This window comes from Aulonocara sp. 'chitande type north' Nkhata Bay, linkage group LG9 (assembly GCF_057382095.1).
Source record: "Aulonocara sp. 'chitande type north' Nkhata Bay isolate Kocher_YH1m ecotype deep benthic linkage group LG9, A_spYH_male_GT1.1, whole genome shotgun sequence".
Classification (NCBI taxonomy): domain Eukaryota; kingdom Metazoa; phylum Chordata; class Actinopteri; order Cichliformes; family Cichlidae; genus Aulonocara; species Aulonocara sp. 'chitande type north' Nkhata Bay.
In genome coordinates this window covers 30,033,772-30,055,483 of record NC_141352.1, presented here as the reverse complement: position 1 = coordinate 30,055,483, position 21,712 = coordinate 30,033,772, and the positions used below count along the sequence as shown (strand labels likewise).

At 43.0% G+C, this 21,712-nt stretch overlaps 1 protein-coding gene across 3 annotated transcripts in view; it reads left to right on the top strand.

The window, feature by feature from the left end:
- The window catches only part of LOC147322380 (disco-interacting protein 2 homolog C-like), a 77,492-nt gene that overhangs the window by 33,994 nt on the left and 21,786 nt on the right, over window positions 1-21,712 (top strand). For all 3 annotated transcript variants that reach the window (XM_086306816.1, XM_086306817.1, XM_086306815.1), the window contains 16 exons: window positions 7-126; window positions 1,849-2,046; window positions 4,123-4,214; window positions 5,998-6,108; window positions 7,023-7,146; window positions 8,502-8,611; window positions 10,395-10,497; window positions 10,634-10,698; window positions 14,448-14,541; window positions 14,677-14,796; window positions 16,206-16,320; window positions 16,774-16,913; window positions 18,774-18,910; window positions 18,991-19,199; window positions 21,122-21,236; window positions 21,490-21,691. In XM_086306816.1, the coding sequence (XP_086162942.1) occupies window positions 7-126; window positions 1,849-2,046; window positions 4,123-4,214; window positions 5,998-6,108; window positions 7,023-7,146; window positions 8,502-8,611; window positions 10,395-10,497; window positions 10,634-10,698; window positions 14,448-14,541; window positions 14,677-14,796; window positions 16,206-16,320; window positions 16,774-16,913; window positions 18,774-18,910; window positions 18,991-19,199; window positions 21,122-21,236; window positions 21,490-21,691 (2,055 nt within the window). The remainder of the gene's footprint in view (window positions 1-6; window positions 127-1,848; window positions 2,047-4,122; window positions 4,215-5,997; window positions 6,109-7,022; window positions 7,147-8,501; window positions 8,612-10,394; window positions 10,498-10,633; window positions 10,699-14,447; window positions 14,542-14,676; window positions 14,797-16,205; window positions 16,321-16,773; window positions 16,914-18,773; window positions 18,911-18,990; window positions 19,200-21,121; window positions 21,237-21,489; window positions 21,692-21,712) is intronic.

Sequence of the window (21,712 nt, the reverse complement as noted above, 5' to 3'; positions counted from 1 at the left end):
TTGCAGGTGTTCCGGTCAGCAGTCGCGTGTCGGCTAAGATCCAGCAGCTGGTGAACACGCTGAAGCAGCCTCGCAGACCTCCACTCCGAGAGTTCTTTGTTGATGACTTTGATGAGCTTTTAGAAGGTAAAAACAGTCTTTCTGTTCATTTTAAAAAACTATCCCCAAGTGATTCATTTAATAAATCACTTTAATAAACACATAATGAGCTTTGCTACAGGTCAGTGTGCAAAATCAGCTTTTTCAAAGAAACACAGCTCAGTGCTGAGGTGGCATTCATGCATGCAAATAAATGAACTGTGAATGTTAATTTTGCAGGTCTCAAGAAATTTTGGAAAAAGCTGAACGTCGTGTAAGCTGGTTAAGTCCCAGAAATTGCAGTTCCTTCAATGACCACTCAAGGCAGGATCCATGTGGGAGTAAATTCCCATAGACTCCCATGTTAAAAACATTACAGCAGAAATAAACCTGTTGGCAGCTGACAATAAGAAACAACATTAGTCAGTGTAGCTAATTTTCTCCTTCATAAAAATTGCATGGGGCTGAAAATGTTTTTAAACAAACCATTTTAAATTTTATTAGCACTTAAAAGTTATGCAGTATTATAGGCCACACTGATTTTTGCAGAACAGTGCGCCCTCAGGCAGGTTTGTGCTGGTCCTGTGTGGTTCATAGCACTAACATAACATGTAATATGTCTCAAATTCATAACACGTGGTAAGCAAAGTTCTTCTCTTAGTATCTTATTCCATCAACCCCAACTGTTGGCGGCAAATGGCGTCCCGTCCCTGAGCCTGGTTCTGCCAGAGGTTTCTTCCTGTTAAACGGGAGTTTATCCTTCCCAGTGTCGCCAAGCGCATGCTCAAACAGGGATGTGCTCTTCTCTCTATTATTTTAGGGTCTCTACCTTACCTCTACAATATAAAGACCCTAGGTAAACAAGTGTGCTAGCCTTAGCACTCCAGCCTTTTATGGTCCACTCTGACTCCAGAAACATCAAGCTGTGAACAGACATTAGACTGAATTTTGACGCTTCCAAACAGAGTGGACCATAAACTTTGTGCAGATCAATAATCATCTGCTACCCTTTAAAAAGCTCTTTCTTTGAATTAGTTCATGACAGTTAAAGAACTTTCAGAATTTAAAAATAATGGGAAATGCAGTCAGATTTTTAGTTTTAGTTAATAATAATGAATAAAATAATACAGGAAGATGCTGGGCAGTGGTAACCAATGTGACCAAAATCTTCATTAATGCTGAGAACAACACTCACGTCCATGTAAAGAACTGTCTTCATGTGGACACTCCAAGTCATGGGAAAGGTTCATATAGAGCACAGATGTGTTGTTAAAGAGTTAAAATTGTAAACGTACTGAAATATTTCCTGCTCTTTGCTCGCCTCTCTCCATCTGGGAGTGTTTTCTCTCTGTTTCTTCGACTCTCTGGGAAACTCATACTTTTGTCCAGTTTTGTGGTCTTTTAAATCATATCCTGGAGTCATTTGACAGTGTGTTGTAAACATGTGTGTTATAATCATACAACAAAATTTTGAGCTTGGGATTGATGTAGCGGTTAAAACTTCCAATTGACTCTAATTCTATTTTTTATGGCACTGGCTGAAGATTGAATCCAGTCAAATCCCTCCCCACTGCTGCCTCGCTCTCAGCCTCTCTGCAGTCTGAACTCAATATTAAAAGAGATAAAAGATTGTTCACGTCCCCCTCAGTACATCTGTGTTCATAAAAGTTGTTTATGTGTTTTTTTTTCACGGCCACACTTGATATCAAATAAACAGTAAAAGTTTGTGAGCTGTGCACTCATGAAACTCTCGGCCTCATCCTGTTACAGTCCAGCAACCCGACCCTAACCAGCCTCGGCCGGAGGGGGCGGAGATGATGCCAGTGCGAGGAGAGCCGCTGGGGGTGGTCACTAACTGGCCTCCTTCTCTGGAGGCGGCTCTCCAACGCTGGGGAACCATCTCCCCGAAAGCCCCCTGCCTCACCAGCCTGGACACAGCAGGGAAGCCCCTCTATGTGCTCACATATGGTAACCACACACTTAGTGCTCACTCATTCATGTCCACCAGAGCTACAGTTGGATAAATGTTTTGCTAGTTCAAGAATTTAAAAATGCACAGACATGCATGCTGGTTAGGCTGAATATGATTCACACCAGGGGTGATGTACGGCCGGCCGTATGTTGCACACTCCTGATCTTTATATTTATAATTCTTAACTTGTTTCATCTGCTGCTCACTACAAACAAGAACACGCATTACATTTGGACTCTTAACTGTATTTTCATAACTTTTCCAGCTCTTCCTGCTGATAAAAACCTCTCTCATGGCTATTCATCTTTCTTTGTCACAGCAGCTTTGTCACAGTTAAATATGTGACTTCTTCACAATGACTGAAAGGGGAGTTTAACTGGTCCGGCCTGCTTAAGATCAAAGTGGGCTGTATGTGGCCCGCAATGTAAAATGAATTTGACACCCCGGCTCTGACGCTGTCTGGAGTGGCCCTGCTGTCAGACCAGTAAATACATTTGGGGCTATTTGGCGTCTGTTCTTGTTTGGTTACGGTTAATTTGCCATTTGTCAACTTGTCAACAACTCCGGTGACACCTTAACCCCATTCGCACATACAGAGGGTGATAGACTGAAGTCTGCTGACAGAGAGAAGCTAGTGCAACCAGAAATCGGTGAAAAGGGACCTAAATGTGCCTAAATAAACTTAATATAATATTTTAATTTTATTATTTTAATCTCTGAAACAAACTGCATGAAAGTGAAGTTGTCATTAAACCACTGCTTCACTTTTTTACTAAAGAGAAGAGGAGTGTGTCATGCAGGAAAGTGGTGGAACAACACAAGATAAACCATCCACAGAAGCATCTGGTGGTTTTGTTGGCCCCTCTGTGTCCCCCTGTCTCTGGTGTCTGTGATGGTTATTTATCTTTTTGGTTACTTTGAAGGTTTCTTCACTTCCTGCTCAGTATCCCGCCCACCCTCATTAGTTTCACCTGGTCTCCTTTTCAATCACCGCCTGTTGTGTGCATATGCAGTCCCCTCTTTCCTCTTTTCTTTATGAGATCATTTGTTTGCCCTCTGTTGGTCTGCCTCTTCATGATTCCTCTTTTAAGAGTCATGTTGGGTTTTTGATTTGATTTCGTTTGATTTCTTTTGGTTTTAGCAAAAAAGGGGACAAAAAAGTTTGAACTCTTCTGTTACAGCTCTCATAGCAAAATAAATCCCCCTAAAAAAAAAAAATATATATATATATATAAATGAAAATCCATCAGAACAGACACATCTTAAGTACTAATTACACATGAATAGTTATGTCCATGACTCTGTTATAAAGCTCTTTTATTGCCTGACCTTTCTTTTCATTTTTTCATTCATTTTTTGTATTAATTAAACAACATCATGAGTCCTTTTTTCCTAATTGACACTCGGTCATCACAACATTGAGAACCTCTGATGTAGACTATAATGAGACACTCCCTGAGACTAACACACATAATGACCAGACCGGGCCATTAAAACCAGCAGCCTAATGATCCTGTGGGTCCTGCTGTGAACTGGGCTTCTCCTCGATGCTTGATCGGATTGGGATCTGGGGATTTTCTTAGGACCCGGGATCTCGACAACTTAAAGCTTTTTTTTTGCTGTTTCTCAAGTCGGTCCCGACCAATTTTTCATTGTGTTTGCAGCTTCTGTAACAGTATATGACAAGGCTGCACAGGGAAATCACATTATGCAAAAGAAGTAGCGGCATTTTTTGAATATTCTATCTTTAATAAACTCAGAGCTGAAAGTGTGCAGGAATGTACCCTCCCCCCACCATTTTTACATGATTTCCTCTTTCCTGTGCACCTGTCCACCAACTGTGCGTTAGACACTTGCTTTTAAGTATAATCCATCCATTCTCCAGACGTCAGTAGTGACCTCTCCTGACTGCTGAAACCTCTTAAATGTCATCACTTCAGACAGTTTTTTTCCTCTCTTATCGACTGAATTGCCTCAAAATAGAAGTGCAAGAACACACAAACACAATCTCAGTCTCTCTCCCTCCCCCTCCCTCAATCGCACCCTCATATCCTGTGTCCCACTCCCTGCAGGGAAGCTGTGGTCTCGCAGCATCAAGCTTGCCTACAACATCCTCCACAAACTGGGCAGCAAGCAGGAGCCCATGGTGCGACCGGGCGATCGGGTGAGTCACACTCGCCCACCACTGCAGCTCTCACTTTTCACTTTTTTCTTTTTGTTTGTGCTCACTTCACTCCAACCCTTTGATACTTTGTTCAGCCAAGTTAGCTTTTTTTAATTTTAAATCTATTAAAACAGATAATTATATATTTGCTGGTATATTTATGATGATATGCAGTTTTTATTATTTATTTGACCAAACAATGTCTCTATAATAAAGCTCCTGTTGTATTCCCTTGAGAATGAAGGGGATACTTCACTGAGATACTGATACCACTGTAATGTCTGTAAGCAGAATATTGAGCTGCAGTCTGCAGCTTAGCACAGCGAGCAGAAGCAAATCTAACCTGACTCTGTTCAGCACAAAGAAAAAGCTTTTAAACCTGCACTTAAGGTGCTTTTGACCTCCTGTAGGTTTCTGTTCTGTTCAGAAAAATACATTTGCTGGAATAGCAGTAAAAGATTGCAAGAAGTACATCATCACATGCTTACAATTCCAGTTTGTCCGCTTTGCATATGCAGCTGATGCATATGCAAAGCGGACAGACCACCAGTGCCAGTTTCAATAAATGGGAGGTGCTCAAGCAGTGGAAATGACACCAAAGCAACGTGAGGCTGTTATCAACTTTTCATTAAAAAAAGCAGTACCAACAGCTCTCTGTGGAGTGGAACAGAAAATCCTCTAGAAAAAGTCGGGAGATGTGAGGCTGGTGTCGGGGTTAATGGAGCACATGTCACTGTGTGGCTAGCTCGCTGCTCTTCTTTCATTGAGTCATTCCTGGGGAGATTTTTATTAGGAAAAGCATAATGGGTCTGAGAGGGTAGTGGTGCAAAGAATTTTGATATATCGAACAGTGATAAAAAAAATATGTGCAGCATAAATGTGAGAAACAGCAGCAGGATGCATAATACAGAAGTGTGTGTGCTGTTCAGCTGTGGCAAAAAGAAGGGCTGTTGTTACGTTTGATAGAGAACAGAAGGGATGATTTCTTAAAGTGTTCTTAAATAAAAGGAGTATTGATCCCCAGCACTAAAGTCTATCATAGCCTCAGTTCAGCCTTCCACAGTGCGGGAAGATCAACTGATTTCAGTGCCAGGCCACGTCAGCTGAAATTCTTCTACATCTCATATTGTTCGTGGTTTTTTCAAGCAGCTGTAGACCTCCTACAGCTGCTGTGCATTTGAAAGCTCCTCCTGTTCGCACAGTTTCTGACTTAATCAGTGTCATAACTACTCTCACTGATGGCCGACTGCTCTGTGCTGCGGTCTTGGATCACCCTCCGCCCTTAACTGCTCTCAGATAGTTGAGCACACTTGATGCCAGCTCTGCCTGCCCGTCACAGTTTATACTGGGCCTCATCTCTGTTCATTCAAAAAGAGCTGCACACAGTGTTTTTGCCAGATGTAGCCACGATCACTTTTTCTTGTAATGATTATTAAACTCACGCACATGCCCAGTGTTGGTGATGTTATCCTCACCGTCACGTTTCAGTGGTGGACATAATGATCTGCTCTGGATTCATGTTGAGTGCACAAACACAAGACTGTTATCAGTCTCCTCACTCAGCTCTCAGTGAAAAGCAAATAAACACTGAGAGCTGTATATTAGTCATTCTAGCGAATTAACTTGTGCTGAGCATACAGATAAATGTGCTGGTGACTTTACATGAACTTGCGTGTTGCTTAGAAACTGACTGCAATTTTCACTCCTTGTGTTGCTTTCTGAGCCTTAGAAAATGATTTCAGTTCTCTGAACCCCAGTGCTGTCTTCTGTCCTTCCCTTCTAGGTGGCGTTGGTGTTTCCGAACAACGACCCAGTGGCCTTCATGGTGGCCTTTTACGGCTGTCTGCTGGCAGAGGTGGTCCCTGTTCCCATAGAGGTGCCCCTAAGTCGCAAGGTACTTCAGAGCACTGCAAATCAGCTGTCTTTAGCCGTGGCTGCAGCTCTCTGGTTCCTTTCCTTTAAATCTGTTGCTGAAGCTGTTTTGTGCAGGATTAGTCTCTACTGGAGGTTAGGTAATTAGATTTTTCATAAACCTGCTGTGGCCACATCTGTATTTCACCTCGCCCCCCCAGACCTCCAGACTCCCGCTGCGTTTCATTTCAGTCGTGTTTGCACAGAGGCCTTATCCATACCTCAGACAGTTGATAAAATGTTTTGGATCTTCAGCTGCAGCCTTTTACCAGCAACAAGTATTTCTGAGGAAATAATCACGTCTAAGCAGAAAGCAAAAAAATACAGTTGACACACAAGAAACGGGCCCTCCTGCTGCGCCACCGTCACACAGGAAACACATCAGCTCAGCTACAACTGCTGATCTCTCACCTTCAGTGACCTCAGATTTCAGCAGCTTCTTTTTTGGATGCCATCCTGTATCGTAGTTGTTTCTGCTTTAGTCTCACTCTGAGACAAAGCTGCTTGTCTTTGCAGCGCAGTGGCCAGCATAGGGGTTGGCATGGTTACACAGTGATGACTTGCTTAGCAGAAATGCCTTTTGCTGCATGTCGGTAGCTTCTCTTGAACCCCTTCCCCCTCCTGCATTTGTGCTGCAGGATTTTCCATAAAATTTACGTTTGGGCTGCAGCAGCAGTGCAGCAAGAGTCACTTCTAAACCAGCGCTGCATGTTCACAAGTGTAACTGCAAGTTCACTGTATACGTGCAATAACATTAAAGGGCTGTTCTGTTCTATTCTGTGCTTCAGTAGAAGTCTTTTACAAACATATAGCTCTGCATTTACTGTAGTTATGAGATATCTGAACAGCAAAAGCATCAGCTTTATTTTTTTCATCGTGTTCTGTATCATCCAATAGGATGCCGGCAGCCAACAGATTGGATTCCTGTTGGGCAGCTGTGGCGTTACTGTGGCGCTGACCAGTGATGCCTGCCATAAGGGTCTTCCCAAGAGCGCAACAGGAGAGATCCCACAGTTCAAAGGTGAGGGAAAGTCATCAATCATAGCTGAGTTGTAAAGGCGTGATGCGGGGTGGGGGGATGGGTGGCTTTGCTAAATGTGCACAACGAGAGAAGAGAAAGGGTGTTCATTCAAAGTGAGCACACTGTCACAGAAACATCTTGTCACTCTCCAGAGTTTTACTGGCTTGGAAAAAAAAAGTTCATTTGAATCAGACTGCTGAGTGGCTTTGACTAATAGTTCATCAGTAGATTTTTATTAATAATCTAGATTTACAGAGTAATTAGTAAGCTTGTGTTAGGCTGTCACTGTGTAAAACAAAGCGAGCGTATATGAAAGCAGCTGAAAAGATTGTTTTCTTTATTTTGAACTTTTCTGCACAGGTGGTTCGATTCTACCGTCGCAAGTTTTTGTGGTAATTACAATAACAAAATGCTGAGTTCTGCAGCTGTAGCTATAACCATCTCTTCACTGCAGCTCGACCATCTTAACTGCAGTTTTTGTTGAAAGAAATGAAAACTCCTTCGTGCTGAATCTCATCATATTTTTATGCTCCAAACCACATTTTACAATCTGCATGCATCTATTTTCAGTCACAAATGTGAGTGAAACTCCCTGCACTACTATCATCGCCTTCCTACACTGTGTTAGTGCCAGTAAGAATCTTCTCTTTCTTTCAGCGGCATTAAACGCTTCCATGGGTGTGAAAATACTAACTGGGAGGGAAAAAAATGCTCGTTAGTGAGGACTCTGTTAAGCTGTTTTGCTTCTGTGATTGGTGGAAGCGCTGTCACTGTCAGAGCAGCTGGCCAATTGAATTGCCCGGCATACATGAAAGGTAAAACTAAACAATGGACCAGCCAGTGCAGACGGAGGAGGTGATAAAAGGAACTTGGATAAAACATAATTTGAATTTGACAAAGACTCACAGAAAGCATTTGGACCTGAGTATAAATATTCACAGAGAACCGATAAACACAATCAGGGTCAATCATACAATTACCCAGTCCAGTAATGCTACCACCGCCCACACCAGTATAAAGACAAGGGTGTAGCAGCTGAAGTGAAGCCTTGAACCCCGGGCATCCTTGTTGTTTTCTGTGGAAGTTACATTAAGCTCCATGGAGCAGGTGAGGAGGGCAGCAGGTCAGACACAGGAGTGCCACACAGCACCCAATCTTCTCCAAATACAAGATCCTGTGCAGGCTAAATGCTCCCAGTGTGGCTTTCAGCTGTGGGGAGGACTCAAAACCACCAAAGAAACCAAGATGACTTTCAAAATAAAACAGCAAATATCAGCATCGTGACAGTCATATCAGAACTCCTCTGTCTCTCTTCATTACTTATCGTACCTTTTGCTTCTCTCTCGCCCCTGCAGGTTGGCCGAAACTGCTGTGGTTTGTAACAGAGTCGAAGCACCTGTCCAAACCGCCCAGAGACTGGTTCCCCCACATCAAAGATGCAAATAATGACACTGCTTACATAGAGGTGAGGCTAATACACACACACACACACACACACACACACACACACACACACACACACACACACACACACACATGCAAACACAAAGGCACAATGAAACTGTTGCCTGTGGTCCATCTCACCAACCGCTGGGTTGCTGCTTGTGCTGTTTGTTTGCACTTTGTGCTGATAGGATTAGTGTTACAGGCTTACTGCATATGTCTGCATTGACAAATATTTGTGGTAAACATGTTTGTTTCCTTTCTCTGGTGGAGAGAATAAAATCTGTAGGTGTAAAGGTATGTGTTTACATCGGCAACCTGTGCCAGACTATTTCTGTCGAGAAGCATCTGCTTCCTGCTGACAATCTCATGTCAGGTTTTGTACTCAGTAAGGAAATCAAACTTGTGTGAGCTTGAAAGGAGCTGGTAGCCAAGTTTGGATTTTCTCTCACCTTTGGTCAAAGCCAGACTGGACATACACTCAGCTGAGACTTTTTCCACACGACCTTAATTCTTCCATAGATTCAACAAAGTTCTACAAACATTCCTCACAGCTTTTAGTCCACATTGACATGACAGTGTCACACATTTGCTACAGATTTGTCAGCTGGTAAAACAATAGACAAGATGAGCAATGATGCTGAGGTAGGCTGTGGTGGTTAAATGATGCTTAGCTGGTACTGAGGGCCAAAGACCATGTCCCCCACACCATTACACTACCAGCTGCATTTTTGTGGCCAAATTTTTGTGAGCGTGTGCAAATTGTAACCTGAGTTTCCTGCTCTTAGCTGACAGGCATGGCCACAGTGTGGCCTTCTGCCGCTGCTGTTGTCCATCTGCTTCGAGGTTCAATGTGTTGTTCATTCAGAGATGCTCGAAGCAGTCTGGCTGCACTCTTCTGACCTCTGGCATCAACAAGACATTGCCTCCCAGAGACCTGCTCACTGGATGTTTTCTCTTTTTCTCACTATTCTCTGTGAATCTCAGAGATGTTTCTGTGATCAGCAGTTTCTGAAATACACCAGCCTGACACCAACAAGCCTGCCAGCTTCAGAGTCAGCTCAGCTTGAACTGGTTAGATATTAATGTTAACAAGCAGCTGAACAGGTGTACTGAGTGAACAGTCAGTTTAGTGTATAGGTGGGAGTAGCTATGCTAATTGGGGGGGGGGGGCAAGTCATCTACGAATTTTCTTTTTTCAAAGCATACTCTGCTTTATCATCTGTTTACATGTGACCATGAGTCAAAGGCTCGCCTCCTGCTGGTCACAGGAAGGAAGCCAGGTTTCATATTTTAAATGCCCACCTTTCTCTCAAGACTTCTTTTAGAAAGAATCTGATTTCTAGGCTTGGATTGAAATGGGTGTGCTATTTCTATAGTGTTTTTCTCAACATGTTTTACATTAAATAAATAATAAACGTGAGAAAACAGGTTATATATGAAACATTAATGTGACCTACTCCAGTTGCTGCATGTAGCTGCAGACATAAAAGTGGCGTCAGTCTGCGTATGTAGGCCAGAAAGCGATAAAGCACACTTCCAAATATCAGCATGTGGTATTTTATATTGTTTTTAAAATGAATGTTTTTGCAATTATCTGGATTTTTACGAACTATAAACAAAGGAATAAATAATCAGCAACATTTATCTTTAGTAATAATCTATTTGCAGAGACCCACGAATGTGATTTCTTCAAAGTTGAAATGAGTTTTTGTACTGAACGACAGGTACAGCAGGGTTGAGTCTGTCACTTACAGCTTCCCTCTGCTTTGCTTTCAATGATCCATCTGTTGTTTTCCTCCCAGTATAAAACCTGTAAGGACGGCAGTGTGCTGGGAGTCACTGTGACGAGGATCGCTCTGCTCACACACTGCCAGGCTCTCACTCAGTCCTGCAGCTACACTGAGGGTAAGGACACACACACACACACACACACACACACACACACACACACACACACACACAAACACATGCAGACACACTGTGCAGTCTCAGGGTTATCTATAAGTAATTTAACCCTCTTCTGTCCCATCTCTGCCTGCAGCTGAAACCATAGTGAACGTGCTGGACTTTAAAAAAGACGTGGGTCTGTGGCACGGCATCCTGACGGTAAGATCTGCCTGTAAGAGGTCATAGGTCATGACACTAATGTTGGTTTTAGCTGGGAGAAGGTCCGTCACTTTGACCTTTAGTCTTCAGACTATTCCTCTTTAATTTCCACTATTTGTAATTGTCAAGCAAATATTTTTCACAATGGGCGTCCTAATGGAGTCTGAAAAAATCTGAAAAATGATCAGTAAGACTTTATATCAAGAGCTGGCAGTTCGTCTTGTAATCAGAAGGTTGCCGGTTTGAGCCCAACAGTCTCGGTTGTTCAATTCAATTCAATTTTATTTATATAGCGCCAAATCACAACAAAAGTCGCCTCAAGGCGCTTCATAGGTACAGAGAAAAACCCAACAATCATATGACCCCTTATGAGCAAGCACTTTGGCGACAGTGGGAAGGAAAAACTCCCTTTTAACAGGAAGAAACCTCCGGCAGAACCAGGCTCAGGGAGGGGCGGCCATCTGCTGCGACCGGTTGGGGTGAGAGAAGGAAGACAGGATAAAAGACATGCTGTGGAAGAGAGACAGAGGTTAGTAACAGATATGATTCAATGCAGAGAGGTCTGTTAATACATAGTGAGTAAGAAAGGTGACTGGAAAGGAAAAACTCAATGCATCATGGGAATCCCCCAGCACTCTACACCTATTGCAGCATAACTAAGGGAGGATTCAGGGTCACCTGGTCCAGCCCTAACTATATGCTTTAGCAAAAAGGAAAGTTTGAAGCCTAATCTTGAAAGTAGAGATAGTGTCTGTCTCCCGAATCCAAACTGGAAGCTGGTTCCACAGAAGAGGGGCCTGAAAACTGAAGGCTCTGCCTCCCATTCTACTTTTAAATACTCTAGGAACAAGTAGGCCTGCAGTGCGAGAGCGAAGTGCTCTAATAGGGTGATATGGTACTACAAGGTCATTAAGATAAGATGGGGCCTGATTATTTAAGACCTTGTATGTGAGGAGCAGGATTTTGAATTCAATTCTGGATTTAACAGGAAGCCAATGAAGGGAAGCCAAAACAGGAGAAATATGCTCTGTCTTTCTAGTCCCTGTCAGGACTCTTGCTGCAGCATTTTGGATTAGCTGAAGGCTTTTCAGTGAGTTTTTTGGACATCCTGATAATAATGAATTACAGTAGTCCAGCCTGGAAGTAATAAATGCATGAACTAGTTTTTCAGCGTCTCTCTGAGACAGGATATTTCTAATTTGGAGGCCAAGGTAATGCCATCCAGAGTAAGAATCTGGTTAGATAACATATTTCTAAGACTTTCAGGGCCGAGTACAATAACCTCAGTTTGATCTGAATTAAGAAGCAGAAAGTTAGCGGCCATCCAGGTCTTTATGTCTTTAAGACATTCCTGCAGTTTAACTAATTGGTGTGTGTTATCTGGCTTCATGGACAGATAGAGCTGGGTGTCATCTGCATAGCAGTGAAAATTTATGCTATGTCTTCTAATGACGCTGCCTAAGGGAAGCATGTATAATGTAAACAGAATTGGCCCTAGCACTGAACCCTGTGGAACACCATAATTAACCTCAGTGTGTGAAGAGGACTCTCCATTTACATGCACAAACTGGAGTCTATTAGATAGATATGATACAATCCACTGCAGTGCAGTACCTGTAATACCTACAGCATGTTCTAATCGCTCTAATAGGATATTATGGTCGACAGTATCGAATGCTGCACTGAGGTCTAGCAGGACAAGCACAGAGATGAGTCCACTGTCAGAGGCCATAAGAAGATCATTTGTAACCTTCACTAAAGCTGTTTCTGTGCTGTGATGAGCTCTGAAACCTGACTGAAACTCTTCAAATAAGCCATTCCTCTGCAGATGATCTGTTAGCTGTTTGACAACTACTCTTTCAAGGATTTTTGATATGAAAGGAAGGTTGGAGATTGGCCTATAATTAGCTAAGACACCTTTTTGAGTAAAGTTGTGTCCTTGGGCAAGACGCTCCACCCGTTGCCTACTGGTGGTGGTCAGAGGGCTCGGGGGCGCCAGTGTTCGGCATCCTCGCCTCTGTCAGTGCGCCTAGGGTGGCTGTGGCTACAATGTAGCTGCCATCACCAGTGTGTGAATGACTGAATGTAGTGTAAAGCGCTTTGGGGTCCATAGGGACTCAGTAAAGCACTTTACAAATACAGGTCATTTACCATTACCATATTTAACATGATTATAAACATGGTTGTTATTATGAGATATTTGTGTGAATGGGTGGATGACTGAGTGCGTAAAGCGCTTTGGGGTCCTTTGGGACTAGTAAAGCGCTATATAAATACAGACCATTTACCATTTTAAGTATATTAACGAGCCTTTAAGTATAAGTTAACCAGCTTATAGCATCATTAAACGTCCTTTCCTTCTTGTGTAGAATAAACACATATTTGATGAAGCATTGATCAGCGCTTTGGCATCCACCCTGTCCAAAGCAAAAACAGTGCCTTTGCAAGATGAATAAATCTCTCAGTATGAAAATAACAAGCGTTTTCATTGCTCTGACATCTGGAAGAAGAACTATATTTCAGGGTTGATTAAATACATAAATGATAATTGTGTTTTTAATTTTAATTTTTACACTTTATTAAGTCAAGTCAGTATTTTTAAAACTCACAATTAATATATAAAGTGCTACACAGAAAACAAGAAAAACAATCAATAAAATAAATAATTACAAGATAAATAAAAGCAAAATTATGATCCACGTAAAAACAATTCAGAAGAATAAACTGGGAACAAAGAAGGATGGAAAATTAAAAGTAAGTAATAGGATTCACAGAAAGACAAGTCCATTACATTGATGTATTGAACTTGCGGAGCTCTTTAGCTGTGCTGAACAACGGGTTATGGAAGAAAAAGGCCAATGACGTGTAGCCGGACATCAGTGACCCTCTGCATTTGTGCAAAAGATCATCAAAGACGACTTTTAACACTTGGTTTTACGACACCGCGCCCTGGTGTCAGTACGCAGGTTAAACGTGTAGAGGCTGGTCTGCTGAGCTCTGTGTAGCATCTGAGTGCTGTAAGTGTTTCCTGCAGCAGCTTGGGCTCAATTCTGCCTCAAGCTTTACTCTGGCAGTCACCCGTCTCTCACACTCTGCCTCTTCTGTTCCCAGTTGCTTCCCAAAAGCAAAAGGATCTCCTCCAGCTGCCGATGAACTCCACTGTCCTTGTTCTGTTCTGCTAAAGTCCAAACTAGTGTTTCCGTCCAAGCAGGTGGACTTGGGTTTAGTCCAACAGTGGGACAGGATCCTTTATCTGCGGGGAAGCGCCTGAATTATATTAATGACCTGCACATTAACAACCTGGCCAGTGAGCTGGTTAGTAAAGAAAACCAAAGAGTGAAGGGGCCAGAGCAAGATGATTAGCAGTGAATGGACTTTCAAAATAAGAGCAAGAGAACCAGCCTAAATTGGGTGCAGAGGGTTTTTCTTGCAGACAGATTTGAAAAATGTAAAAATACTAAAATGAATCACTCGGCTGGGACTGATGTAGCTGGCGAGCTGCCCGAGTGAGGTCTTTGTGTGGGAAACACTGAAGCGTCTCATAAGGGATTATACCTGTCTTACCTAATGCACAGATATCTTCGTAGCTTACCTGGTTGACTTCACCTCAGGCTTTCAGCCCACGCTCCCCAGCCTCCTGCCCATTTATCATTTATGATCAAATAATACATAAAAAACCAGAAGAGTTTTATTCCAAAGATATTAACATGAAGCCTCACCTCAATGTCTTTTTCTGTGTGTGTGTGCAGAGTGTGATGAACATGATGCACGTGATCAGCGTGCCCTACTCGCTGATGAAGGTCAACCCTCTGTCGTGGATCCAGAAAGTCTGCCAGTACAAAGGTCAGGCACACATACTGACACACACACACACACACACCTGTCACTCATTAGTCAAGTCCCTCCATTCACCTGCCTGTCAAATAGATTAAATGCTAATTTCACTCTTTTTCTCTGTACGCGCATCTCCTCCTGCAGCCAAGGTGGCCTGTGTGAAGTCCAGAGACATGCACTGGGCTCTGGTGGCCCACAAAGACCAGAAGGACATCAACCTGAGCTCGCTGCGCATGCTGCTGGTGGCCGACGGATCAAACCCCTGTAAGGTCGCGCTCAGCCTTCACAGCCGAGCTCTTTCACTAACGGGGGAGTTTAGCGAGGTGTATTCCAGATAGAGAATGTCAGGGAAATGAGAAAAAAGAAAACTCTCGGGATTTCAGGAAACTGGGTCACTTTACAGGAATAGAGCAGGATGTGTCCGACTGCGCAAACTTGGTACATGAAAAGGTTTTCAGCCTAACATGACACAAAAATACAACAGCTTGGAACCAGGAAGTGATGTTTTCACCATCCAGACTGATGGTTTGTATCTTTAAGTTCAGTAACTGTTTAACTGGTTTAGCAGTGACCACAGAAAACTGGTTTTTCTGCATTAAGCTGCAGTGACTTGAAACTTGCATCATGTTGCATCATGTTTGGCACGAGGCAGGATTTTCAGGTCATAACATTTATTCTGAGCAGGTGCTGTCTCATGGTGCCTTCAGGTGTGCTCTGACATTAGAGGATCAGCCCCAGGATATCTGGATCTGGTTGGTGATATTTATTTGAAAAAATCAAAAGAGTTTCTCCCAAAGTTTCTCATTTCAGTGTGATAAGCATTTATGAGACATGAAATTCAAACTTTTCTATCTCTGATGAAACCTTCCTGAAATTCCCCACAAATAATGTAGAAATTTGGAGACAAAACAAATCAAAGGAGAGGTGAAGCAGCGAGAGACACAAGTGTGTCGGTACACCTTTAATCTTAGCATATCATAAACACTCAGAAATCACACAGGTTTGTCTGTCAGTGACAAACATTTTCATTTGTAGTCAAGCACACAGATGGATGCACGATAAGCACTGTGGACTGTTGAAAGCAGTAGTGATAGTTGAAGGGAAATGTTATGTTAACGACACAAAAAGGTGTTGATTTGTTTTTTCAGTTTATCTCTCTTCACAGTTATGAATACACACTTCATTTTTACCATTCATTTACCAAATAGATGCAAAACACACAGCTTTCTGGCAACATTACTGACTTTTAAATGCTCTGACATGGTGACACATGTTAGCCTGAGTGCGCTGGGATGAACTCATATTCCTGCCCTAAATAATTATTTCAGCTGATCCCTGCATACAGCTGCCCTCCAATGAGAAAATAAGAAACCCAAAAACAAAATATGAAACCAGCCGTGCACTGTTACCTGTGCTAATAAAATAGAAAGAAATGTCCAGCACCTGCCCAGAGACGTGGTCATAAAAAGGTGACTGGCCTGGAACATTTTAAAACTTCAGTACAAAAGGTCTTTTGAGTGTTTTTTAATCACATTCAGGGATCTGGTACATGTGATTAAAAGCCTTTCACATGACAGCTCTTTCAATTCTGCACGTGTCAGGAGTTTGTGGGAAAAGTGGCTCGACACCTGAACTGAAGCTGTCCTGACTCAGTTATTGTTTCTGTCTGTCAGGGTCCATCTCGTCCTGCGACGCCTTCCTCAACGTCTTTCAGACCAAAGGGCTGAGAACTGAAGTCATCTGTCCCTGCGCCAGCTCCCCCGAGGCCCTGACGGTGGCCATCAGGAGGTACGTAAACACAACCTCCACGTCACAGATTATGCAGAGATGTGCAGCAGTCTCACATGCATGCAGCCAAGTTTCATAGATTCACCTGAAGAAATGGGAATAAATGATGTGTTTAGGCAGCTAGTAGCAAAGTGCCTAAAGATTCAATTTAAAATTGCTATTTGTCTTTGATGTGTAGATACAACACTGGTTCATCATTTGAGGCGTCTGTTTTATGCTAGAACAATCCAAAGGTCGGTGTTTAGTGGAAAGAGAATGATGGGGCAGGAGGACTGCGACGAGAATGAGTGAAACAGCAGCTGCTGTCTAAAGAAACACGTGGAAGCTAAATTGAAATACACGAGCGGTTTGCACAGTAGTGTGCTGTACTGCAGTGTGGCGGTCTGTCAGTTTGGACAGATGCGAGCTGTGTCAGAGGATCACCTGTGTGTGTGTGTCGGGTTGTGTGTTCAGGCCGGTGGAGGACAGCAGCCAGCCTCCAGGTCGGGGCGTCCTGTCCATGCAGGGCCTGAGTTACGGCGTCGTCAGGGTCGACACGGAGGAGCGGCTGTCGGTGCTCACTGTTCAGGATGTGGGGACCGTCACACCCGGAGGTACATCGTTGTGTGTGTGTGTGTGTGTGTGTGTGTGTGTGTGTGTGTGTGTGTGTGTGTGTGTGTGTGTGTGTGTGTGTTGTAAGAGGAAGTGTGGTTGAGCTGGTGTAACTGAGATTTATATCAGGAAAATTACAAATACAGACCTTTAGTGTCACAAATGTTGAATTTTAATCATGGAAGCAAGAAGTCGGAGGTGGGATACGTTTAAACAGCAGTATAATGTATCTTGGAGAAGACAAGGGTTTTAAACAGTTTCCTAAAATGATTGCGAGCTTCACATATGCCTGACTTGGGTTTAGGGAATTTGTGTTTCTACAAAATAAAAGCGGGGATTGTAATCGAAATGTGCAATTCAAGCAAAAATGTGACTGAATGTTGACGTAAGGAGCCAGCAAACTTTTCAAACTTTTTTCTCCTTTCTAGTTTTCCATCTATTGTAATTGAAGTTCATTAAATCGTAAAATTAGTTTAAGACCCAGCTTCTCTTTTTCATCAGTGTCCGGTCTTTAACCCCTTTCTCTCTCCCTGCTCATGAACGAGCGAGTTAAGCGTTGTTCTGCTGTACATTATGGAAACTCAGGAGAGTTTTCAGTACGGCTGCAGAGCCTGTAATCTGTTCTAATGAGCCGAGTTTTCCCCTCCAGGGTGAAGCCCACACATAGTTTAAAAAGGTAACACAGAACATTGAAAAGCATTTAGGGCCAAACATCATCCGTTCAGGTCTTAATGAAGAATCCACAGACACCAGTGGCATTATTTGTTTGTCCCGTTTTACAGCAGATGGATTAGAGTAAAAATCTTCTCACTGATTAGTTTTAGTGCAGATTAGTCTGCAATTAGAGTCGTGAATAAAAATGCAATCCACAGTTAAATGTGCTCATTGAGCTGCAAACTAAAAGATTTTAATGTTGATAATAAGCAGTTGCACTCAATAATAAAACTGTTTCATCTCATGGGTTAAAAGTAAACGAGTCGTCATTTTGGAGCTTTTCTTTAGTATTATGGGAATTTGATCACCTCTTACTGTGCTGCTTCACTCAGTTAGGAACCTTCCCAAGATAAAACTGATGCTCCAAAATAAAAGTTGGTCCTTTCCAGTCGGTCTGAGTGAGCACACAGGCAGCAACAGCCTCTGTGAAGTCGCTCTGCCCAGCGTTCACCACAGAGATTATACGTGCAGCACCACAAAGGAAACTAAACTAAGGAGCAAAATCTGTTTCCTTCAGCTTCTGTGGAATCTTGCATGCATTTCTCTTTGTAATGACTGAAATAAGAAGATGCTGAAGCACGGGGTAAAAAGTGTTTGCTGAGTCACTTCAAACTGATCTAGATGCAGCATTTTATAGTTGTGCTGTGTAACGTGATACTTATCGCTGTCCGCACAGCCAATCCTAGAATCAGAAAGCTCATGAGAGTGTGTCACAGGTACTGCTGTAGCTCCCTGGACTGAGCAGGCGACCAGTCTGCTGTAGGGCTAATGTAGAGGCTTGGCTTTGAACCCAGCCCAAGGCCATTTACTGTGCATTGCTGCTGGTTTTTCTTTCCTGCTCTCTCTCCACTAACATATTACAATTAAATCTAAGAAGCCCAAAATATTTCTTTAAAAAGGGACTACATTGTCACCAGTTCAGTTTTACACGGGTAACCTGGTTTTGCTGTGACACAGACGGGAGGGGACGTCATCTCGGGTTGGAACAACCTACTTTAAGCTCAGAGTTTAGCTTTGAGAAATGAGAGTCTCATAAACAGGTGCGTTTGGAGTGAATAATGTTCCTCCTCATGCCATAAATAACTTCTTTTTAAAACAAGCAGAGACATTTCAGGAGTGTTAACCGTGTGTGTGTCTCGTCCTCCCAGGCCTGGTGTGTGTAGTAAAGCCGGAAGGCGTGCCCCAGCTTTGTCAGACCGATGAGATCGGCGAGTTCTGCGTTTGCTCCATCGCCACCGGGACATCGTACTACGGCCTTACGGGCATGACCAAGAACACCTTTGAGGTGAGGCGAAGTGAAGACATGAACCCAAACACTAAAAGCCAAAATAAAAAAACACTGTAATGCTGTAATGTCCTCTGCAGGTTTACCCGGTGAGCTCCAGCGGGGGGTTGATCAGTGAGTACGCCTTCGTGCGGACTGGCCTGCTGGGCTTCATTGGCCCCGGCGGCCTCGTCTTCATCACAGGCAAGATGGACGGGCTCATCATGGTGAGCGGGCGGAGGCACAATGCCGATGACATCGTTGCCACTGCACTCGCAGTGGAGCCAATGAAATTCGTCTACAGGGGCAGGTGAGTGTGAAGTGGGTGGGGTTTGAGGGTCACAATAGACTGTATATAAAAGATGAACGTAGGTCCATCCCTCGCTTGTTGTTTCAAAACAACAAGATGGCCACAGTGCACACGCTCAGCTTCACAATTCAAACAGAAGGTGTCTTAGTGGCCATCTTTTACCTCCAGTCTGTGGTCGTCGCCATGAGTCATCATAACTCTCCATTAACTGGAACGGCTCCTGACAGAGATCAGAGGTTTCCAGCAGTTTGTGACCTTTCAGTTCTGCCACCAAAAGATGTTTTATGTGTATATAAAATGTTAATGACAGACAGTTCTGATTAATAACAGCAAATTTGGTTTTGGAAAAGAAACAAACCTGAAAACAGTTTAGCTCAATTTAGCTCCAGGTTTTAAAATGTTAAAACACAAAGACTAAAGTTTGCTGGACTTGAAAATGTAATATTGCAGTCACACATTTCTCAAATGTCACATGACTCGACCGCCAGCGAATCGGTTTTTATTTTATTATCTTTTTTATCATCGTTCCTATCGACAGAAGCTGAAAACCAGCGAGATGTCCGACATCGGTACGTTGGCTGATAAATGCTGATACGCTGATAAATGAGCAATGCCATCGCTCATAATAAATCTAATAAAGTAGAGCAATAGTGGATGAATCCAGAAACAGTAATAGAGTGAAGTTTAATTGTGTCCACGGCCACCGAGCAGGAAATTCATCTTTTACCTGACAGCCTCTGATGACGCTTCCCGGAGCTATTTAAAGTTTCTACTCAGGGAGGAAGCAGCTGCAGAAACAGTCTCAGGAAACATGAAGAAGAAAGGCTGAAAGTCCATCAGGTTTCATTATACCAGCATCCATGTTTGCCTTTAGTTTCTGCTTTTGGGCTTCATTACAGGAAAAACGAAGACGACAGAGAAGAAGAAAATATGTAAAGAGAGGAAATATGCAGTGAAACAAGGAAAGGAAGCAAAGGATTGAATAAGGATGCAGGAAATAAGGTGACAAGGGTAGAAAAGGTGATATGCAAAAAAGAAGGAGGAAATCAAGAAAAGGACATGTAGTGAAACAGGGAAGTAAGAAGGAGTCATGGAAACAATATTTAGACATTTAGAAATAAAGGAAATAAGGAAACAAAGATGTTTAAAAGTATATAAATAAGGATGAAATGAAGGAAATGAGGAAAAGGAAAAATAAGGAAAAAGCAAAGGGATGAAATGAAAAAACAAACCAAGGGAATGGAAACAAGCACAAGGAACAGAATGAGCAAATAAGGGTGATAAGGAAGCTAGTTATAAGGGCAGAAAGAAGGACACATGAAAAGCCAAGGAGAAATGAAACAGACGAAGGAAGGAAGGGAAATAAAGAAGAGCGACGAGGAGGAAGAGGTTATGAAACAAGGAAAGCAAATGAAGAAGGATCCATGGAAAAAAATGAAATTGACAAACAAAGGCGATAAGGAAAGAACGAAGACTTGGGAACCCACCTTCATCAAACTGTCCATCTGCAGCGACCTCTCAGAGTTTCTCAGTGACCACTGCTGCGCTCCTCGCAGTGTGACATCACACACTCGCAGTGTGAAAAAACTAAAGGAAACACATTTTTCACGTCTGGACACCAATCTAGATAATCCATCATAAGCTGTACTTTATTTATCCTTCGTGAAATAACTGTGTCACAAACAACAGGAACCGACCAGTCAGCCAATAAATAACAGAATGGAAAAAATAGATGATAAAACTCGTCAGAATAGCTTAATAAAATAAAACTGCTCTACTAGAAAGAGCTCAATAAATAGAACAAAATAAAAGACAAAGAAAGCAGCTTGATGGGTAAATCAAGATGAATAGAATTAACACAGTGGAATAAAACATTATTCATGTAATAGAAAACAAACAGGTTGGTGTTGCTGTCTGTGCAGGATAGCTGTGTTCTCTGTGACGGTGCTGAGAGATGAGAGGATCGTGGTGGTGGCCGAGCAGAGACCGGACTCCACGGAGGAGGACAGCTTCCAGTGGATGAGCCGCGTACTGCAGGTGCTTTCCCTGCACGTTCAAATGTGATGCAATGCAGCCTTATTGCATTTAGATCAAGTCTTATTTGAAATGTCGTTTTCTTGCGGTTATGTTGGACACTGTGTAGGACACTTGGATCGTGTACTGTGTTTGGTGTGTCTTACTCCACTTAGATATGTGTGTATTGTGTTAGACTACTCTCAGCAAAGCGAGTTACCCCATGGGGACGTTAAATCCCATCTGCAGTCTGACCAAACTCCCTCATGACTCTCAGGCCATAGACAGCATCCACGGGGTGGGCGTCTTCTGTCTGGCTCTGGTGCCGGCCAACACCCTTCCCAAGACTCCTCTGGGCGGCATCCACCTGTCGGAGATCAAGCAGCTGTACCTGGAGGGGGGGCTTCACCCCTGCAATGTCCTGATGTGCCCCCACACCTGTGTCACCAACCTGCCCAAACCGCGGCAGAAACAGCCAGGTGGGTGAGGGTCTGCTCAGG